The 19,804-nt window shown below is 41.7% G+C and overlaps 1 protein-coding gene across 1 annotated transcript in view; it reads left to right on the top strand.

The window, feature by feature from the left end:
- Positions 1 to 732: 732 nt before the first annotated feature.
- The window catches only part of otud7a (OTU deubiquitinase 7A), a gene marked incomplete at its 3' end in the record, with an annotated part of 35,018 nt that continues 15,946 nt past the window's right edge, over positions 733 to 19,804 (top strand). The window contains exons 1-3 of the mRNA XM_083973153.1: positions 733 to 824; positions 15,911 to 16,040; positions 18,589 to 18,742. Of these exons, the coding sequence (XP_083829279.1) occupies positions 18,658 to 18,742 (85 nt within the window). The 5' untranslated portion in view covers positions 733 to 824; positions 15,911 to 16,040; positions 18,589 to 18,657. The remainder of the gene's footprint in view (positions 825 to 15,910; positions 16,041 to 18,588; positions 18,743 to 19,804) is intronic.

Genomic DNA, 19,804 nt, shown 5'->3' with positions numbered 1-19,804 from the left:
ACTCAAAAGTTGTTGTTAATTGCTTATCAAAGCACTGGTCGGAAAATTAACAATCAGCAGTGAAGCCATTAATATAGGGCTTTTAAAGCCTTTTCAGAAACTACAACAATCATGGTAAAAGTCTTAAGTTTGGAGCAGAATGGCCGAGGGATGTAGCTCACATGGATATTTCCAATAGTAAAGTAGGCTACAGCTACTCTATTCATATTAAAATAACTCAAAATATTACAGTCTGGTTTAATGCTGGCCTTGGCCCAAAAATGTTGACCTGTGGTAAAAGTGTTAAATTCATAGCAGAATAACTGAGGGATTTCATGTTTGTCTAGTGCTAAAGCCAGCCCGAAATACTGACAGACAGTCCAGCTTAATGCTTTAGGCCTATATTTGCTTGAAATAGACCAAGTGATGTGGGCCATAGTGGCTACCACCTTCTGCACGTTACTTGTAGCAGTCTGATTGTAGCAGTCTGATTGCTGTTTGAAAATCAACTCACATCTCTTCAATTTTGGTAAAAAGATGGAGAAGAAGAAGAAGAAGAAAAAAAACAGTGATTTATTTTTGTTGGTTCAGACACAGCGGCCTCTCGCGGTTCGGGCCTGGACGTGTCGCCGAGGGCGTGAGCCAACGCTGCTCACCGGCTGACGTCAGACGGCAGCGGCGGTCGGAGGAGGCGTGGCTTTGTTCTGCTGCAGCGGAGAAATATGACATGGGGATGAGCGAGAGAGAGAGGGGGAGAGAGTGAGACAGCCTGGTAGGAATTAACGGTTCGTCAGAGGTCTGGACCCACAACGTTACGATGGGGAGTAATGACTGAAAACACCACGGTAAGACTCAGACCTGCTTTTCTTTTCTTACCACCCTCCTCCCCCTCCGCGACAGGCCGATTCATGGCTCATTTGGTAGTGAACACAATAGGCTGCCACTGCAGACAGGTGCACCTGCCTTTATGCGAGTACGTGCCTCGACGCATTCAACTTCAGGTTCCGTGCGAATACCTTTATTATTATTTTCAGGTCGAAGGCAAACATAGTCGAGGCCACACATCTCATCGACGGTCTCAGGATGAGACGTGAGCCGGGGTCTCACTGTTAAATGCTGTAAACATGGATGTGCTCTTGAATCTGTATGCTTAGTCACAGACCTTTGTGATGTAGGAACCAACAGCAGTGTAATGTATATATTTGTATATACATGAGGCAGATGAGTGTATTTTATGATGGCAGCTTGTCCAAAAATAAGTAGCCTATTATATTGTAGACTAGAGGCTGTGGAGCTTTAAAGGCTGTAGTTCTTTTTACAGACATGGAATATTAATCATCACAGTGTATTTTGGGCCATATGGCTTTACATGTAGAGGATGAGAAAATACAGAGCATCTGTATAAAAGAGTAAATCTGGTCTGCTCATGTTGAAATAACTGCACATAGCCTGCCACTGTCTGGGTTGATACTGGTGCCCGTATACGTTTAGGTTTATTGTTGGCCTGGTTCTCAATATCTCTCAAATATGCCTCTATGAAAAGATGCGGGTACTAATTCATTCCTATGGTATTTAAAAAAAAAACACACATCCCCTCCCTTGACAAAGACCTACATTATAAACCTTTAATCTATCATTAATATCATCTTATATTTGAGCAGGGTACAACTGTAGTGGAATAAAGTCTGCCACAGTTTCCTCTGGGTCATTTGTAAGATGATGATGTACATCTAATCAGCTTGTTTGCTGTCTTACCTTTTTACAACTCGTTCAGCCACCATTTACCCCCCCACCCACCCACCACCCCGTCGAAATTCTTGACTCAGGTTCTTGAGACGGGCGGCTGACTGTAGTTGAGTCTGATTTGGAGACAGCTCGAATAGACGGGGCAAAGCTACAAAGCAGGGCCCGTGGCTGCCCCGGCCAAGCCAGGGCCATGCCAACTCCATGGAGGGCTTCAGTGCAGCAGGGCACTGGGGAGAGGGCGCTTGGCACCTGATCAGTTACCACAGTGAATTCTGTTCCTGTCACTGGCATTTAGCTACAGAAAAGCAGAGCAGAGATGACGGTTGTTGTTGAACTCAGTTGGGCTTTCATGTCACTGTAGCAGTGCCGCCTTATCAAACTGCTTTTCCACTGATACAAAATGACATTCCTTTGCAAACATCTGTGTCGATTGCACACAAAACCACTTCAAAAAGCCAAGCAGAGAAATTACCTTCATAAGCTTTCATTGTTTATAAAAGAAAGGAAGCCGAATGAAAACATACTTTCAGTTTATATTTCATCACCTTTTCCACCAGGGTGCTGAACAGTGAGGTTACAGTACTTTCCTTCCGGTGTCATTGGACAGGGATCTAAAGAAACGATCAAAATAAGCACCTGCGGACTGGGGCTTAAACCTTCTGTTTCCTTTCAAAAGAAATTCCATGTCTCCATGCCTGATTCCCCCAAAGTTTAGTCCTTCAGATGAGATGAAATGAGTCAAGGGCCCCTGGTAATCACGGTCCAATCACTGCAGGGCTTTGAAGTGGGCCCTGTTCCTCAGACATCTCTACAGGTGGGGAAGCAATGTTAAGTGCTCTGTCTGCACGTGGAGGGAGGTCAGCTAGAGGCCATGCAGGCAGGCAGAGGGGCTTCTCTCATGCATACTATAAAATTAGTGGAGGGTGGAGGGGACCACTGGTCATTGTCACCAGAGTCACTGCACCGTGGTCACATGTGAGGCCTTGATGTTTAAACGTGTTGTCTCCTAATGGGAAAAACCCAACCTCAGATTTGTTTGTGAATAAAGACATGAACGCTATACCTCCAAAATTACAGTCAGTCGCAGTAGTAAGCCTTGTGCCTTGAAGCTGTCATAAATCTTTACTCCAGTATTCACTTTCACGCAGTGGTAGAGGCTGCAACCACAGAAGTGCTATAATACGTCGACTGCAGGAACTATTTAACCATTGATTTATGAACTTTGTTATAGTGAAGCTAAATTTGACGGTGTTAATCTGCAAGTCAGATTGCGATGTCTGAAGGGGAGGGGGGTACATGAGGGATCCCCCCGTGGCTTGCAGCCATAATCTTTAGGGAACCATGAAGGTGGAGATATTTGAAAGACTGGACATTAGCCAAGTCAACTGTGGGAGTTACTGGAGCTAGAAAAGTCCTAATTTGAGCCACAGTGAAGAAATGAGCACCTCCTTGACAAGGGTGAGGTGGGATGAAGAAGTGGTCGACTCTGTCACTGTCAGTCAAGAAAGCAACCACCGACAAACATGGGCCTCTTTCATCCTCAGTCTTTTAATGAACACCTATGAGTGTCATTATCTATCAATGCACAATGCTTATTTGAATAAATGTATCTCAAGAGAGAATTAGGAGGGTTTTTTTTTAACATTAAATCCAGACAGATTTTGTCTAACAGTCATTAGATGAAGTCTCTTGTAAGGTTACAGCATTCAGTCACAATGGCTGCTGTCTGATTTCTGAAGAGCCCGGTCTAGTCCTTTTCATCTGACACTTGAACAACAAGTTGTTGAATCCAGAAACTGAAACTAAAACCTGATGATCACTAACATTTAACCACATTATCTTGCTCTCAACAAGATAGAGCTTTGACACTCTGGAGTTACATGATCGATTATAGCATACGTATGGATTTGCACCTTTTTTTTTTTTTTACCACAATATACTGTAATTTCAAGGTTTTGAGGTTGAATCGATTCAGATAAGGATTGGTATCATAAAATGTATTATGAGGTTCTCCTGGGAGACTACAGGCCTAAATTTTTTACATTGTTGTACCACAGCCCTTGTGTGATTCAGGTTATTAGATTCAGGCTAAAAGGCAACAGTGGCAGTTAACCCTTCTGTTTGCAATGGAAACTGTTTGTGTGCAACATGTTAGCCTGGCATTTAGAGTCGGTGCTTGTTGGATTAAAACGTGATACATAAGATAAGGCATATTAGCTTTGTCATGTAGTCTTTATAGTTGTACACACTGTCTTCTGTTCTGAGACTGAACTTTTGTCACCAACGAGAAGGTGTCAGGGCTGAGAGGAAGAGAGACCACAGGTTGTGTGTTTTACAGTATGTGTGACAGACAATGATTTTTTTTGTCAGCCTTTATCCAAACATGACACAAGCAGCAACAGGAGTTGGATGTTGTGTTGTGCCAAGACGATATCCTCCGTGACATCCATAGCTTATAGACCTCCATAGCTTGCATATGTGTGTGTGTGTGCGTGTGTGTGCGTGTGTGTGTGTCTCACACGTGTGTGTCTGCACCTCCTGCACCTAATTGCATTTTGTGTTGTTTTGCTTGTCTGGTGCTCAGTCTGGGAGCAGGCTGGCTGCTGCAGACACCAGCCATTGTAACATTCTCCCCACTAGGCCCGACGGGCACAGCCATCCCCTGTCCTCCCTGGAATCAGCAAGGGAGCAGTTTCTAAATCAAACTGAACACTGTTGCACAGGATACCCTTGGTGACTCAATTTAGATTCATGCAGGCCCACAGTGTAGGTCATTTTCATTCATTCAGAAAAAGAGGTCAGGCCTCCTTTTTCTCTGCGAAACTCAGTTTTATTTGTTGGAAACTCAGTCTGTCTCCATTTACCGTTGCTGAAGAAGACATTAAAAAGGAAATGCAGGTTAGACACGACCCAGAGAGAAGAGCAGCAGAGCTGTTCAGCTTGCTCTCTACGTCATTCATTTTCTTAAGTAGAGAAAACAAACGCTCTGCTGTCTGTCACTGTCACTGCCCTTTCTTTCATCTTCACTCTATACCATGCAGCACATTCTCATCCAATGGCCAACAAAATGCATCTGCGAGTAAATTGCCCCTTTCTTTCAGCTACAGTAATAGTTCTCCCATCTTCATTGTCTCTTTTTTTGGTAAGATGAAGATCTGAGATGACTCAAGAGCTCCATGATGTAAATTTGTGTTTGCGAAATGTTTATATTATTATATTATGTTTTTAAGTTTTGCAAGGAAACTTATTTTGACGTCATCCTGCGTTGGTAGCCAGTCTCATTATTCACCCCACTGCTACTTCCCCCTACTGCTTTTTTATGCCATTAAGAAACAAGCTGTTTGCAGCCCTCCATACTTTTTGCTATAGAAAGCACAGGTGTGTGTCATGCTCAGCTTGAAAATCTAGTTGTTAACAATATAGCTCAAGGTTTCAATTCCCGGGTGATTGTGATTAGCTGTAACAGCAAATGCAGTTTAAGACTACAGGTCCCAAAATTCTGGGTGCTGCAAACATCCCCCATCCATCCTAACAACAGAAAGCAGCTAGTGTCATTACATAATATGAATAGCTCTTTTCAGAATGTCAACCAGACACAGCGTAAACAACATTGTTTGATTTAATAAAAACTTAAAAATTGGGGTTGAGGGTCTGAATAAGGTCAAGAAGCTCTGCACGTATGTGAGAAGCTGAATTTGAAACTTAACATCTGTGTTGAGGTTTATTCTACAACTAAACGTGATCGGCTAATGCCACATCAGTCACTAAACATTATTCCAAACAAATGCTTTTCAAATCCACAAGGAGGTGGATGGAGTTTGTGGAGTGTGTAGTACACAGATTACTCATCATCAGACACTATCTTTTTGGCTATTTCATAAAAAAAAACATGGCATAAGAAACTTCTATTAGGAACTTAATTGGCCTAAACCTGCCAATTAAAAGTGTATGAATAATAAAACCCTCCTTGAGCTTAATCAGACCATATAGGCTGTACAGAGCCCTGTCCGTGAATCACTTGGTTCTAATACACTTTAGTGTTTTTGTGGAAGTTCTTTGAACTATAAAAGGGGAAACATTTTGCATGCATGCATCACCACTCACTACAACATAATTAATAAAATGTCAGTTACTGACACTTCACATCTGAGTATGACACATCCTTCCTACACAGTGTACCCATGCATGCCCACTGAATGCCCTCTTTGTGGGTGCACTTGAGGCCAGTTTGAGAGCGAGCACACAGACAAAGTTACTTAGCCCAAGATTTATTTTTCTATCCAAGAGGCCAGTGTAAAAGTCGGTATCAAAGATCTTTGTTGAGCTTAGATCCATTAACCATTGTTTGTTTCCGGTGGGGGATCGAACTCCATCCTGGTCCTGTGTAATGGGAGTAAATAACACTTGCATCAGATTCATATATCTGCTCTTCTTTTGATGCCTCCACTAATTGGTGGCTTGTGCTCTGGTCAAGTATCCTCAACATGCGCAGTTTGAGTGTTAGATTAAAGTGGGTGCAAGAAGCACTTGTGGACCTTTGGTTCAATTTAGGATCATTTTTAGCTTCCCTCAATAGGTTTTTTTTAATAAATGTCACACAACAAGAGTGAGCAGTGCATTCTCTCCTGCTCTTGTCTTTTTGAGCACATTTTTCCTGGTTTCAGGTTGTCCAACCATCTCTCGTATGCTCGTAAATTTGATATGTCAGGTCAGGGACACCTTAAGGAGAATTTATTCAATTTTAGTACAAACTTTCACAGGTCAAAGGTTAGGGTCACAGTGTCATAAAACACATTTTTGGCTACACCCGAAGAGTTCATTCAGTAATTATTTCAACAGAATTTCACAGAAGTGGATAAATATGCCAGAGGTCAATGGTAAACTTCACTGTGACTCAATATGACCTGCAAAAACACACCCACCTCTCATTCAACACCATAGTTCATCAACTGAAGGCAGGACTCCAACTGCTCACATCTTCTGTGCTGCCGTGTTGAAGACATGTGCAAAACATCTGTGTTTCGAATTTCTACAGCTACTTTGCAGCAACATCCGTATTTAAGGCATCATCTGTTGTCATGGCTACAACTTGTGCTCTAAAATTTTATTGGCAAAGTATGTGAACACATACAAGGTACTTGATTGTGTGTGTGTTTTTTAAATTGTTTCTCTCAATGGACGAACACAGTACTGCAGGAGTAGATATACAGCGGAAGTGGAACAACAAAAGTCAACAGTCGATTCAAGTTTTATGTACATATCCCTACATCACAAATCACACCCTTTATTAAATGCCTTTACAGTCTTCACTGCATGAATTATATGAGACTAGACAGACATGGAAGTAAACTGCAACTTGACTGGTCAGCAGAGGCTTAAAGCTGTGAGGCAGTAGCTCTAGTTATTTATTGGCTAGTGCCTTTACCATTATTAGCGTCTAGAAAGCCTATAGGCTTATGTCTGTTACCACTGATAAGAATACATTGGCCATGTTTATGTTAAATGATGTGATGTAGGTCGCATTTTCTTTTTCCATCAGAGAGAGATGAGTTCATTTCAAATTCAGACATTATTGCTGCCATCAAATGTTGCAATTCAAGCTCATTTTACATGTATAATCTAGTTGGCAGGAAAGGTGACTAACTCTAATGTGTGACTGTGCAGCTGTGCATGTCAAATAAACTTAGTGGCAGTGTCATAAGGCCAATGGTTTCCATGAACCAAATCAATGAATTTTGAAATTGTTTCCTTAGGCATTCCTTTTTGTGAGAGCAAATGCAAATAGATTTTTTCCCCTTTAGACAGTAAACATGCATGTCTCCCAAACCATGTGGGTATATACAAGCAGTGCCTTTGTGCATGTATGTCTTTGAGTGTGTGTATGTGGTTTGATGAATGCTTATAAGAGTCAAAAACAGAGACGGTAATACCTAGCTAAATGTCTTGGGGTGGGCTGAGAGGAGAGCTGTGCCCTCTTAATATTTGAGGTGATTGGTAACTGATTGCTGAACGATCACCATTACATTCTTGTTGTATAGCTGGAAACGCACAGCTTTTTGATTTTTAATGTCTTTTTCTTCAGATTCTAAATTAAGAATAAGGTTATGTGATGTTGCTCTTTCCACCTACTTGAATGTACACGCACAACCCTGCAAGCACCCACGCACAGAATCAATCCAATAGTGGTGCCACACTGACTGTACAATACAGGTATTGTGAGATGTAGAGTCTGCGATATAACAGGTGTCAAAAAACAAGCTTTTCTTGTATTTCCTCTCTTGCTGGAGTTTCGGAAGAGATAATAAAATTCACATAATCACATTTTCAGGGGTAATAGGGCATTGTTGCTGATTTTTGGCAAAACACAGATATTTCCCTCATATTTTCCAACACTTGTGATGCTTTTTTAAAGGTACACTGCATAGCACGGTACAGCGTCCATGTGTTTTTTTAATTATTATTATTATGGTTATAGTTCAGGTTGACAAGAGAGTCAGCCTGATTCATTTCAGTGAATCCAGAGTATATATCATCTTAGCCTACTTTAAACATCCTCAGGGGTTAGATGTAAAAATCTTGTACACCCCCAATTTGTCACTGATGTGTATGATGTGATGATAATCTTTTCAGATGAAGCTGATTCACCATCATATTTACTGTACAGCATTAGCACTGAGCCACATGTAGATCTTTGAGTCTGGTGCACAAACCCAAAGAGGAAACACCAGCTGGCCTTAGCTACTGGGTTTATCTAATGTGAGATCAGAAGATTCTGATTCTGTAAACAAGCAGTTCTCTCCTGTTTCTTACATCTGCGCTCCCTTTCCTTGAAACAAACGCTTGTCAGTCTTGTCATTAATACACCTGACACAGGCTGCTAAGTGCGTATTTTTATCCGGAGCATACTGTCGATGCCTTTTCTCTTTCTCTGCCATCTTCTTCAAATCAGCAGCGAGTCAGGAACCTCTGCTTTGGTAAGGCCTCGGTCTGTAATCGCAGCTGTCTGCTTGTGGGGAAGAGAGAGGTATTGGCTGCTGTGGTGGGGGCTGGGGGGTTGACATTTTAAGGGGTTATGATCTTGTTCACTGCCCCTCAGCAACCAAATCTTTGTTTGGGTGCATGCTGCACACACAGCTGAGCAGCTCTGCTGGAACTAGAGGTCTGACTTGACTGTAAGGTCACACAGAAGAATTACCACTTGCTTTGTTACATGGATTTATTAGTAGTGTAAATACTGAATGCATGTGTTTTGAGGGATATATGATGTGCAGCCTGACAGTTTTTTTTTTGTTTGTCTGTAAACAACTGGTCACGGGTGAGGCAGTAAAATTTACAGCTGCGATGTAAATTCAGAAAAAGCGAGCGTTTTCAAGAAAACACTGGTACTATACCCTCAGGTGTACGCACAGCACAGTGCTCACACTGTCCACTGCCGCATTAATCGAAATTTACCTCAAATATTAATGTGATGATGCGTTTAGTGTAAATTAACAACTCCCCACTCCATGCATATGCTGTGCTGGCAGAGTGCAGAGCAGCAATGAGATGTAAAGTGACATTATTGCTTCCGGCAGCATCTTTCTCAGAGCATGTGAAAGGCTGCTGCACAGAAGCTTGGCTGTTTTTTTTTAAGTTTAGAGAAGGTTTAACAGAGTGAAAGAGAAAGTATTTACTGTATATGAGTGTTTGTGCATGGCTTCATCAGAGAGGTCACGACTTCAGAGTATTACACTTACTGTCCGCTGTGCACTAAACTGGATTGCTTAGTGTTTTTTTGACTGACATGGAGCAGAGTCAGTCCGGCGTCAACCTTCTTGGCTTTCTCTCCGTTGGTTTCTCCATCGTCTTGTCTCTGGAAGTGGGGCTCAGCAGTCAGAGCGCCAGGGTGCTCTGAGGTCACAGCAAATAAATGCCTTTCTGTGGGACTTGAAGACAGGGTAGATCCCACCAGTGAATAGAGCATAATGGAGGGGGATGAGGAGGAACTCGGCACACTTCCAGGTGGTGACTGGAGAGACAGAGAGAGAGAGAGAGATGGAGATGGAGAGAGACGGGACACTCAAAAATCAAAATAGCTAAACTTGATGAGGCTGAAGAGCCCTCACTTGAACATGTCGTCCCAGGCGCTGATTGAAACGCGTCATTTGTTCCACAGGCCGCCCCCTGATATTGCCTGGCATGTACAGTACAACGCACATGCACACTTTTACTGCCCCTATATGCTTCTTACTGGTGGTGCACAAACACAATCACCACAAATACAAGCTTGCCATTGTGGCTGCAGGAGGAGAAGGAGGAGGAGGAGGAGGAGGAGGAGGAAGGACAGAGATAGAGGCTGACTGACTGATATGAAGGCTGAATAGCAAGTGGTGCTTCTACTCTCCATTGAAATTCCCTGATTGAATCTTGTGCTCTCAAGAAAGGACTTTGAAGTTTGTAGTTTGGTGAGACATTATAATATCCCATTACATGAATTTCCTGTGCCACTTAAGTGCGCCGTGTTATGAAGCACGCTAATGGATTGTGTTGATTATTCACTATTGATGCAAGGTGGAAATGATCTGTTTGACTGGAATTGTGCTCATTTGTTTTTCCAACGCACAATTACCCCAGGTCTAACACAACAGTAATTTCCATTGCTGCATCTTTTTCCTGTTTCTGTTTTTATTCACTGAATCACATCGATAACAGCCGCTTTGAAACCGTCGTCTTGTTTTAGTGTTTCCATCTTGTGCGTTGAAATAGCAAAGCTGTATCCATTGTTGTAGAAAAAGACAGAAAGAAAAACAGAATTTTTTTTTTCTCTCTGACCATAACTGAGAGGGTGGCTTGACATTTTGCTGTGCACAGGCATGTGAAGAAGTACTAGAGAAGAATGAATGCCATCTTTTATTAGCTGTCTTCTGTGTTTTGGCAGCCCATCATGGAAGCACTTGCTCTGTTAGCTTTAAGATGGATAAACACACTGAGGGCACACTGGGTAGCAAACATGCATTTTTTTTTTGCATACACACATATAGATCCATGTTTGTGTTCTCACACTCTCATGCACCATAACACCAGGGATCATAGGATGTTTAGCACAGCGGTTTCAGTCTGGTGTTGCTTGGCCCAGCTCACTGCAGCTCAGCCCAGCTCACATACCACTGATGAAGCCACAGTTGGCCCAGCGGAGCTGTTTGTCCGAGCCAGAGTGTACGATTTTATTCTCTCCTAGGCAGCGAAGAATCCAAAATATTCTTTCAAGTAGACGAGGGATAAGACTTCAGTAACTTAATTTGTGTTTAACCAACAAACCCTCATCCTCTGTCCAATCCTTGCAGGACAGGTCTTTCGCCACTGTTTTGTAAACCAGGCTCAAGTTTCAGGTTTCAGATGTTCTTGGCACCACTGAGCCCTACTATACTGGGGAGCTGTGAAAGTGAGCAAGTCCAGCTGATATTGACCGTCTCAGTCATAAATGTTGTTTAATATTGCATTTAATTCCTTTTATTGACGACAACAACACGCTGGTAAATGAATGAGAATGCCTTAATGAGAATGTACGTATGTTTACCAGTGAGCTGTCACACATCATACAAACAGCAATCAGAGAAATTAAAACTTGAAACAAACCAATCAAACCAAGATGTGTAGCAACTAATGATTATTTTCATTATCAGTTAATTTAATTGTTGGTTTTTGATTATTCCTTTAAATTTGTAAACTCCTATTACAATTTCCAGGTGATTATTTTCAAATGGTTTGTTTTATCTGTATGATAAAATCAAGAAGAGCCTCGTCAGCTGCTGAGCCTCTCCTCTCCTCTCCTCTCCTCTCCTCTCCTCTCCTCTCCTCTCCTCTCCTCTCCTGACTGGAGGTGGGTTGGAGGGCGACCCCAGATGTTCTGCCACTGGCAGGTTCGGCAGCAGCTTGTCACAGTGTGACATCTCGTCTCTCTAAAAAGGTACAATTCATCCTCCACCATCAGACCAATCAATTTTACACTCTGTCAAGTCGAGATGGTCGTTTGCAGCACGGTGAGAGTATGATGAGAAAACACGTCCTCATGACAGGATTTCACTTCGTGTTCAGTTTTGAGATTGTTACCAACTTTGACAATGTTTTCCCCTTACTGTAGGACAGAACACACCAGCACTTTAACACTAATCATAACTTTCCAAAATATTTTTCTCCAGAGCAGTATTGTGAAATACAAAGGAAATAAATATGAGTAATAGTAAAACTAAACAAACAACACAAAATAAAAACTAATCATAACTGAGCCCTTATTTGTTCAATGTAACTGGTCCATAAGTTTCTTGTTGTTAATTAAAAATAGAATTTCTCTAATTACTAATGGTCTATTATTATTATGGAATATGTTCAGTTTTTTCTCTTATGTTGTCACTTATTGCCTAGGCAAACAGGATCAAAAAGATCAGAAAGAGATTCAGCTAAGCGAGTGTAAAGGAGAGCATCAGCATTTTATGCTGTGGCACACAGTCCAGTCAGTGGAGTACTCTGATCTACATTTTTTTTATTCGCACCAATACAGAATAACAAGAATAGGACACATTAAAATACATTGACAAAAAAAAAAAAAAATAGGTGCAAGCCGAGACAAGAGACCCAAAGGGCCTATGCAAGGCCTCAGCTCAAACATAACCTCACATTAAAAAAATTTAAGTCAAAATAGAAACAGTGGCATAAATAATAACATAAATGAGATTGTATAGACCACCATTAACCTTGGTGGGCATGTATGGGATTTACTGCCTGACCATTTTCTAGCTCTGGAGGAGATGCAGTGTAAAGACTAGAGTGTAAGTGTTTGTACAGTATGTTCACCTCCCACCTGCTGTGTATCTGCCGTGCACGTGGGCGATCACCACTCACTATGGAGACAATTATCTCAGCTATAACTCATACCATTATGGTAAAATTGTTGCATATATAGATGTACATCATGGAAACATAGCCTGTAGCACACTTGCTTGTTATTGGTGGAAAGGAGAATCGGTATTAAATGACAAATAAGCTCCTGTCAAAAGGGGAAGCAATTGTGCATCGGTCTTCCTGTGATTATCTGTATTGCGTTGTGAAGTATTCACAGACTAAATCCTGCAAGCCTTCATTGTTGAGTGTTGTAGATCAACTCACAGTAAGTCATTTCACACTTTCTCATTAGCCAACTGGTTTACTGGCAGTTTACAGAAGCAAAGCTTCAAGTAATGTTGAACATAAAAAAGGATGTAGTGGGTGGGAAGCTGCTGTACAGTATTAGCATTCATAGTGTAGGGTGATTTTTGCATTTAATAATATTTGAGGTCAAGTTAAAAGCAGCTTTGTTTTTAAGCTTTGTTATTGTAGTGCAGATTAAGATGACATACTGTAGTTCTCCTCTGAGAAAAGAATTCACAATAGATGTTGTTTTGTGGTGTAACATGTGTATTTGATTTTATAATTAAATGCACATGCGATGCAGATATTTAAGTGTCACTCTATAAAAAAGGGCTGCTTGTCCTTTTGATCAGTAAATTATTATTAACATTAGAGGGTTAAATTGAAGTGGCCCAGGTGGCTTTGTATTGTCTCTTTTCCACAGTGCATCAGATCTGGTGGAAATCAAGATTAAATCAACTTGCAGTGTCTATGAAGCGGTGCTGTTGTGTTCTGTGATGACCATGTCGATAATGATATGATCTTGATTATGAATAATTAAGAAAACGGCCTTCCAGTGTTTTCTGCAGGCAGATGATTAAGAAACAATATTTATATCTCTTGTTTTCTACCGTCAACAAGTTGCTCCTTGTGATTACGGAGTGACTGGCCAGTGGACAATGCAAATATGAAGGCAATGCAGTGTGTGTTTGCCCATAAGGAGAATACATACTGTAACTTGACTTTGTAACTTGTTCTGCTACTATGTTTGCTTCTTATACATGTAACAGGAAGATTGTATGAGACAAAGACATCAAGAGTGGAAATAGCTAGGTGCAAGGCCACAAGTTTCTCTCGGTGGTCTCAGTCTTGTGTTTTGCATTGAAGCCACAAGATCAAAGATAAAACCTGTACCGAACGGAACATCACCTCTTCATCCAAATTTGCTAGCATAGAGACAATCATTTCTGGGTGGTGTCCACATCTGCAGTATGTGCTCTCAATATTGTACTTGAGCAGTTCAATTCTTGTTAATATTTGTAAATTTGTATTTGTAATTTGTAAAGTATATGCCCAGTAAACTGGAAATAAAATAACTCTTATTGTACATTTGTACATAAAGTTAGCACATAAATATGTTGTCAAATTAAAAGTCTTGCATTAAGATACAGTAAAGCAAATGCTGAGAAGTTAAAAACAACATTAGCAAAAGTCCTCTTTTTTCTGCCCCTGTTAAATGATATATCATTTTATTGTTGGATGATGAGCATTTCATCTATATTTACTGAAAGCAGAAAATGTGTTTTGCATGTGTTTTTTTTTATGTACATCAATCTGAAGAGTAAACAGAGCTATAAAGAGACTAAAGTGGACAAAAAATAATACAGTGCAGTAAAGTTTTCCCTCTGAAATATAGAAAAATTAAAGTGTAAAATAGTGTATGATGGAAATCCTCCCTCAGTAAATGTACTTTGTTTCTTTTCACCAATGAAGATCAGAGCAGGTCCGGTGGTCTTGTTATGCTAAATATGTTAAACAATCCCTGAGCAGTAATCTTAAACTTTAAAACTCAACACAATATCTTTTTTTTGTTGTAGTTATAAGGAAAAGATGGTCACCTCTTTAGAAATGACTAAAATGAGGAAGTCATGTGGTCAGTGTTATATACACATCAATGTTCGTCACAATCCAGCAAGTATCTGTAATCAGTGTTACTCGGGCAAACTTCTATTTTCAAACTTCTGCTTAATTATTTTTAACACACATAATCTCACTTTGACTTGAGGACAGCATGAGTCATGTGACCTCTGCCTCTGGAGTTGAATATCCTTGTACTATTTCTAGAGCTGCTAATTATTAGTGCTTCTTTCGATTATATCTCTCTTACAGAAAGATATGTTCATTTTTCTAGGGGCAATGTCTAAAGTAGTGATAGTTGTTTGTCATATTTCAGGGCACGCTGAACTATATCAACAGACATATAACTGATGGGTAGTAAGTCCAGTGGTTTCAAACTTAGACTTGTATTTCTGTTACTTTAAAGACAAATGTCTGATTTTGAAGGCGATTCAAAGAGTTGCACAGATAAAGCCACGACGCATACAGTACAAACCTTTTTACTGTTCATGTGAATTATGGAGGATATTTCAGTCCCACTTAGGATGGCTTTGACACTTACCCCTCAGCACTTGCCAGTATTCTGCTGAAAGGGTGGTGTGATCCACTGGGGAGGATGGCAGAGTATTCACTGAGTTTCCACTGTGGCTGCTCTCACACTCTTCTCTCACTCTTTCCATGTGTGTTTGTCTCTATACACACACACACACACACACTACATAATCACACATCTCTTCCTGCTGTGTCATGCAGGATCATCCTGGAACACAACAACCCACCAGTGACCTTCTCTGCCTTTACCGCCATCAACAGCGTTAGCATTTCATTACGTAAAAAGCAGCGATCGTGACGCTAACGCTGCACTTTCTTTACCACGTCGGTGGTGGTGGTGTCACATAAACACCTGCATCTTAGTGTGAGAACCTGAAAATGTGATTACGCCAATGTAAATAACTTTTAGAAGGTGGGGGCTTGGGAAAAAGGTGCAGCCACTACCTAAAGGTCTGGTTGTTTTTAGCTGTTGTTCGCAGGCATTTCTGAGGAAACGATACTGCTTCTGTGACTTTGACATCACCATCTGAAAAAAGCATCTGGAGTCATAAAAATAGAGCCTAACACAAAGTGATGCAATTTCATAAAATATATTTTTATCAATAATCAAATAATAATGAAATGTTAACCACTCGACTGTAATGCTCTGCCAGTTGGATGAACAGTCAGACAAAGTGTTATGACACATGATGAAAGTAATGCCTTGAGGGGTAATTTTGGATTAGTGTATCAACACTGATGCGGTCGCACATGTGTGTCAGTTGGGTGTTTTACAGCAGCTTCAAACTGAGCCCATCCAATCAAGTCAGAACTACGGGCCATAACATACTTTGTCAGGATGACATCTTTGAATATTTTTGTCTCTGCTTTTCAGGGTTCACTGCATCCCCAGTGTCTTCCTCTGCACTGCTGCCTCTGAAGCCATGGACTAGAGCTGCATCTGGTCCTGACAGTCCCGTGGTCATCAGATGGCTTCTCAACAACCCTCAGCGAAAATACAGAAAGTATGTTTGATTAAAAAGAAAGAAAAAAAAGTTGAATTCCAATTATCTAGCAAATTGCAGCCCACAGTTACTAAATTACATGTTTAATTCCCTTTATTAGGCAGAAAACATTTAACAAAAGCAAGTGTGACAGGGAGTACGAGTGTGCAAATGACAACAAATACAAAAACAGTTATAGAAATGTATTATGTACATATTACAAGAATGTAATGTGCATGGTTTAAGTCTGTAATGTGTATCAGTGTGTGCGTTCAGATGGGGGAAGTGAAGAAGAAAGTGATAATAAATAATGTAAACTCAATATAATGGTTGAAACAATGGACTAATAGAGCAATAGAATAATAATAATATTCAGATGTTTTACCTAAGTATAAGTGGCAATACAAGAGTATTACATTACTTACATCCAGAAAATTACAAAAATCGTATATAAGTAGAGGATATAATTAACCAAATGTACTTAAAGTATCACTGTATTTGTTATGCAGACAAAGAGCATGTACTGCGTTTCATGGAATTAACTGAACTGCAGACAAAAGTCAGCGTCATCCTTATAAGTAGATCATTTTTCTAGTTCACTGTGCTGCCTGTCAGTCTGTGTCGTAGAGACTTTGTGTTTTGTCGAAGCCTGATACATCATGTGTGACAAATATGCTAATTGGGTTTGTGAGTAACAGGAAGCTGGACAGTCCCCACTTCCACACAGTTTTATGTCAGATAGAAGAACATGCATTATGGGCTTTCTGAGTCATAATTACCTCCCACAGGGACAGCGATCTGAACAAGGCTCATAGGGAAAAGATTAGGTCATGACTTAAAATATTCAGCTATTCCGGTGACTTGCTCCACAACACTAGACTCTGGGCTTTTTGTCCAGCAAAGCAATATTGTGATTTTCACTTGCAGCCTATTATTCTGTGTTAGGGAGGCAGTTAAGTGTGCATCCCAAGAGAGTGTAATTATGCATATATGTTGTCACTTTGGTCCTCAAAGAGGGCTAATACCTCACAGAAGGAATTTCCTGGAAGAGGTATCCAAGGCCTTTATATAATGAAAGCAAATATGAAGAGGAGCAAGTAAAAAGAAACTCACCCTCTTCAGAGATACATCTGGGCCACGTTTATACCACATAACGTTTTATGCATCAACCATAATCTCATGATCTCTGACAAACTTTGGTCGTACAGTAACAGCTCCAGCTAAGCACCCTGTGTTTCATGTAGTTTCCATGTGCTTAGATTCTATCAGTACAATAACGCACATGCAACACAATACAAATGGCTGACAAGTAAGTAGGTCAGCTAAACTACAGCTTAAGTGCAGCTTTGACTCATTAATAATGTACACGATAAAGACTAAAGTTGCTGCGTCTTGAACAAAGATATTTTTCTCTCTGATGCCAACAATCAAGCGGCTCTCAGTCTTTTTTTTTTAATGTCATGAGCTTTTAATTTTCATGTAGAGATAAAGTCAAATCTGAGATTGTACTGTCGAGGCCAGTTTAAAAAAAAAGAAAAAGAAAAATGCCCTGTTCGTCCTGCCGACAGAGTAATCCACTAATACTGTATTGCTCAGCTTTCGAAAACAGCAGCATTTGTTTTGCGTCAGAGTGTCTGTCAGTTCCTAGCACTCCAGCCAGAACCTAATGGACGGTCGTGTCACGCGGCGGTGCCTCTCACCTGCTGCCTGCTGCTCGGAGACGTGGGCAGAGCATCTCATTGTCTCCGGCGTTGCTCTCCCTCCTCTGTAGGTCTGATCCACGAGCCCGAGCGTCCCCTCAAACCTCCGGTCTGCACACAGAGGCCTGGTGTCAGAGCTGCAAACCTGTGGGAGTTTGTTTCTTTGCTGACAATGCCGCGAGCTCGGCCTCTGGAATGAAAGCTATGCAAGGACTCATTCATTCCACGGGCCGAGGGAGTGAACGCGTGTGCATCGTAGAAGTGCTTTTTTTTACGACCTAACAAGGCCACGCTTGTTGATTAATTAGGACCCTTGTGTTATAAAGCCATGATGTAAACATGCTCTCCAGCTTACATCATACAAAATACCAGCACACTGAATCCCCCCCCTCCAACTCCCAGGGACGGTCGCCAAGCCCCCCCTTCCTCGCTGTCCAGCACAGAGTACTGATGTGGTTTAAGGTACTGGATCATTCCCAGAAAGCCCCTGGTTGACGCTCTGTGGCAGGAAGAGGGTTAGCGTTGTTATGACGATGGGCGGTGGGCCAGAAGCTTTGGAGATAGGCAGGTGTGTCCTGGATACAACCTCTGGCTGTATTGTTGATATTACATCTGTGCCACTGGATGTTATGTTATGACTGTTAGCAAGAGCTGGGAGGAGCGCTGGGAGTGGAGAGCTATTCACACTACTATGAAGTATCTGCTCTATAAAGCATTACACATGAGTCCAAGCAGGCAGGGGGCTGAAATAAGACGGAGAGAGTCCAGTGAGTTTTTAGTGAGCAATGTTTTTTTTATATAATGTTTGGATTTACTGCAAAACGACACATTTTTATACCCCGTTGTGTCTCACGTTTTTTTTTTACCAGATGAGAACGTGAAGGCTGGCGTCCACCAAGGCCACCGCTGCACCTTGGGCAGCGCACACACATGATCACATGACTCTGGACATGGACGCGGTCCTGTCAGACTTTGTTCGGTCCACGGGGGCAGAACCGGGTCTGGCAAGAGACCTGCTGGAAGGTAAGAGATCACCGTGACGCATCCTCAAGGCCAGAGACGGACGACTGAACTGTTACATAAAAGACCGGATATTTGGGAATTAGTGTTTTGATCGGCTGCTCCCCGTTGTGCCGCGGTTGCTGCCCGAGTGAGCAGAGCAGGGAAGAACAGACGAGGAGGAGGAGGAAAGGGGAAGAAAGCAAAGGAAAGGAAACAAAGGAGAGGAGGAGAGGAGCGGGGCCTACAACAGCAAGCCAGCTTGCTGATTTAGAGGCCAGTGTGACGGTTTTACGAGTGCACTCCCCAGGGAGAGCTTTGTGCCCATTCATTGGAACTCATTGAGGAGCAGAGTGCTACTGGCACTTGTATAGCTTACATACAGTGCCACTTGGAAAAAACACACACACATACACACACACACACACACACAGGAGAGCAAAAGTGCACACAGCGACAGAAATCTGCTGCGTTGGATCGGTTTCCTCATCTAGAGACTGTAAAACGTCATGTTTTCTTGTGCTTTTCCAGTCAGTTTCACTTTGACCAGAAACATGTGCATGCCAGCATCTGTTGAAACTGCAGCAAAGAGGCACAGGACTCACTGCAGATACAGTTTTGTCTGCTTTTTTTTTATGCGTATAAAAGCATGCAGCACACTAATCAGACTTCCATTAGGGGGATGAAATCCTCGTAGAGTGTGTTCGCAGTACCTATGTGTCCTGGAAATATTTTTGTCTCTGTGTGTACATAATGCAGCCAGTGTCTAGTCTGATATAAGGATTAAAGTGTTGGGTGTCTCTCTCTGCCGCCCACTCAGTTCTTCTTCTTTTTCTCTCTCTCACTGATTCTGCCTTGGCACCAGGCCACAGGGGAATACGTGTGACACTGACAGACACCAAACAAGACACTGCACTCAAGACAAGACAGACACGGGCCTGGATGTCCTATTTCAGTATTATGCCTGCTGCTCTGCTCTGATGTTAGCCTAGCTCCACAGACCTGCATCAATCAGCTGCTCCGCTAACCTCTGCTCAGAGTCAGGCTGGTGTGAGGGGGACAGACGAGGGGCGTGACAGAGAAATA

The sequence above is a fragment of the Trachurus trachurus genome, assembly GCF_905171665.1.
Source record: "Trachurus trachurus genome assembly, chromosome: 6".
In the NCBI taxonomy this organism is placed as follows: Eukaryota; Metazoa; Chordata; class Actinopteri; order Carangiformes; family Carangidae; genus Trachurus; species Trachurus trachurus.
Note: the sequence above shows the minus strand (reverse complement) of the source record. Positions and strands in the feature narration are given on the sequence as shown.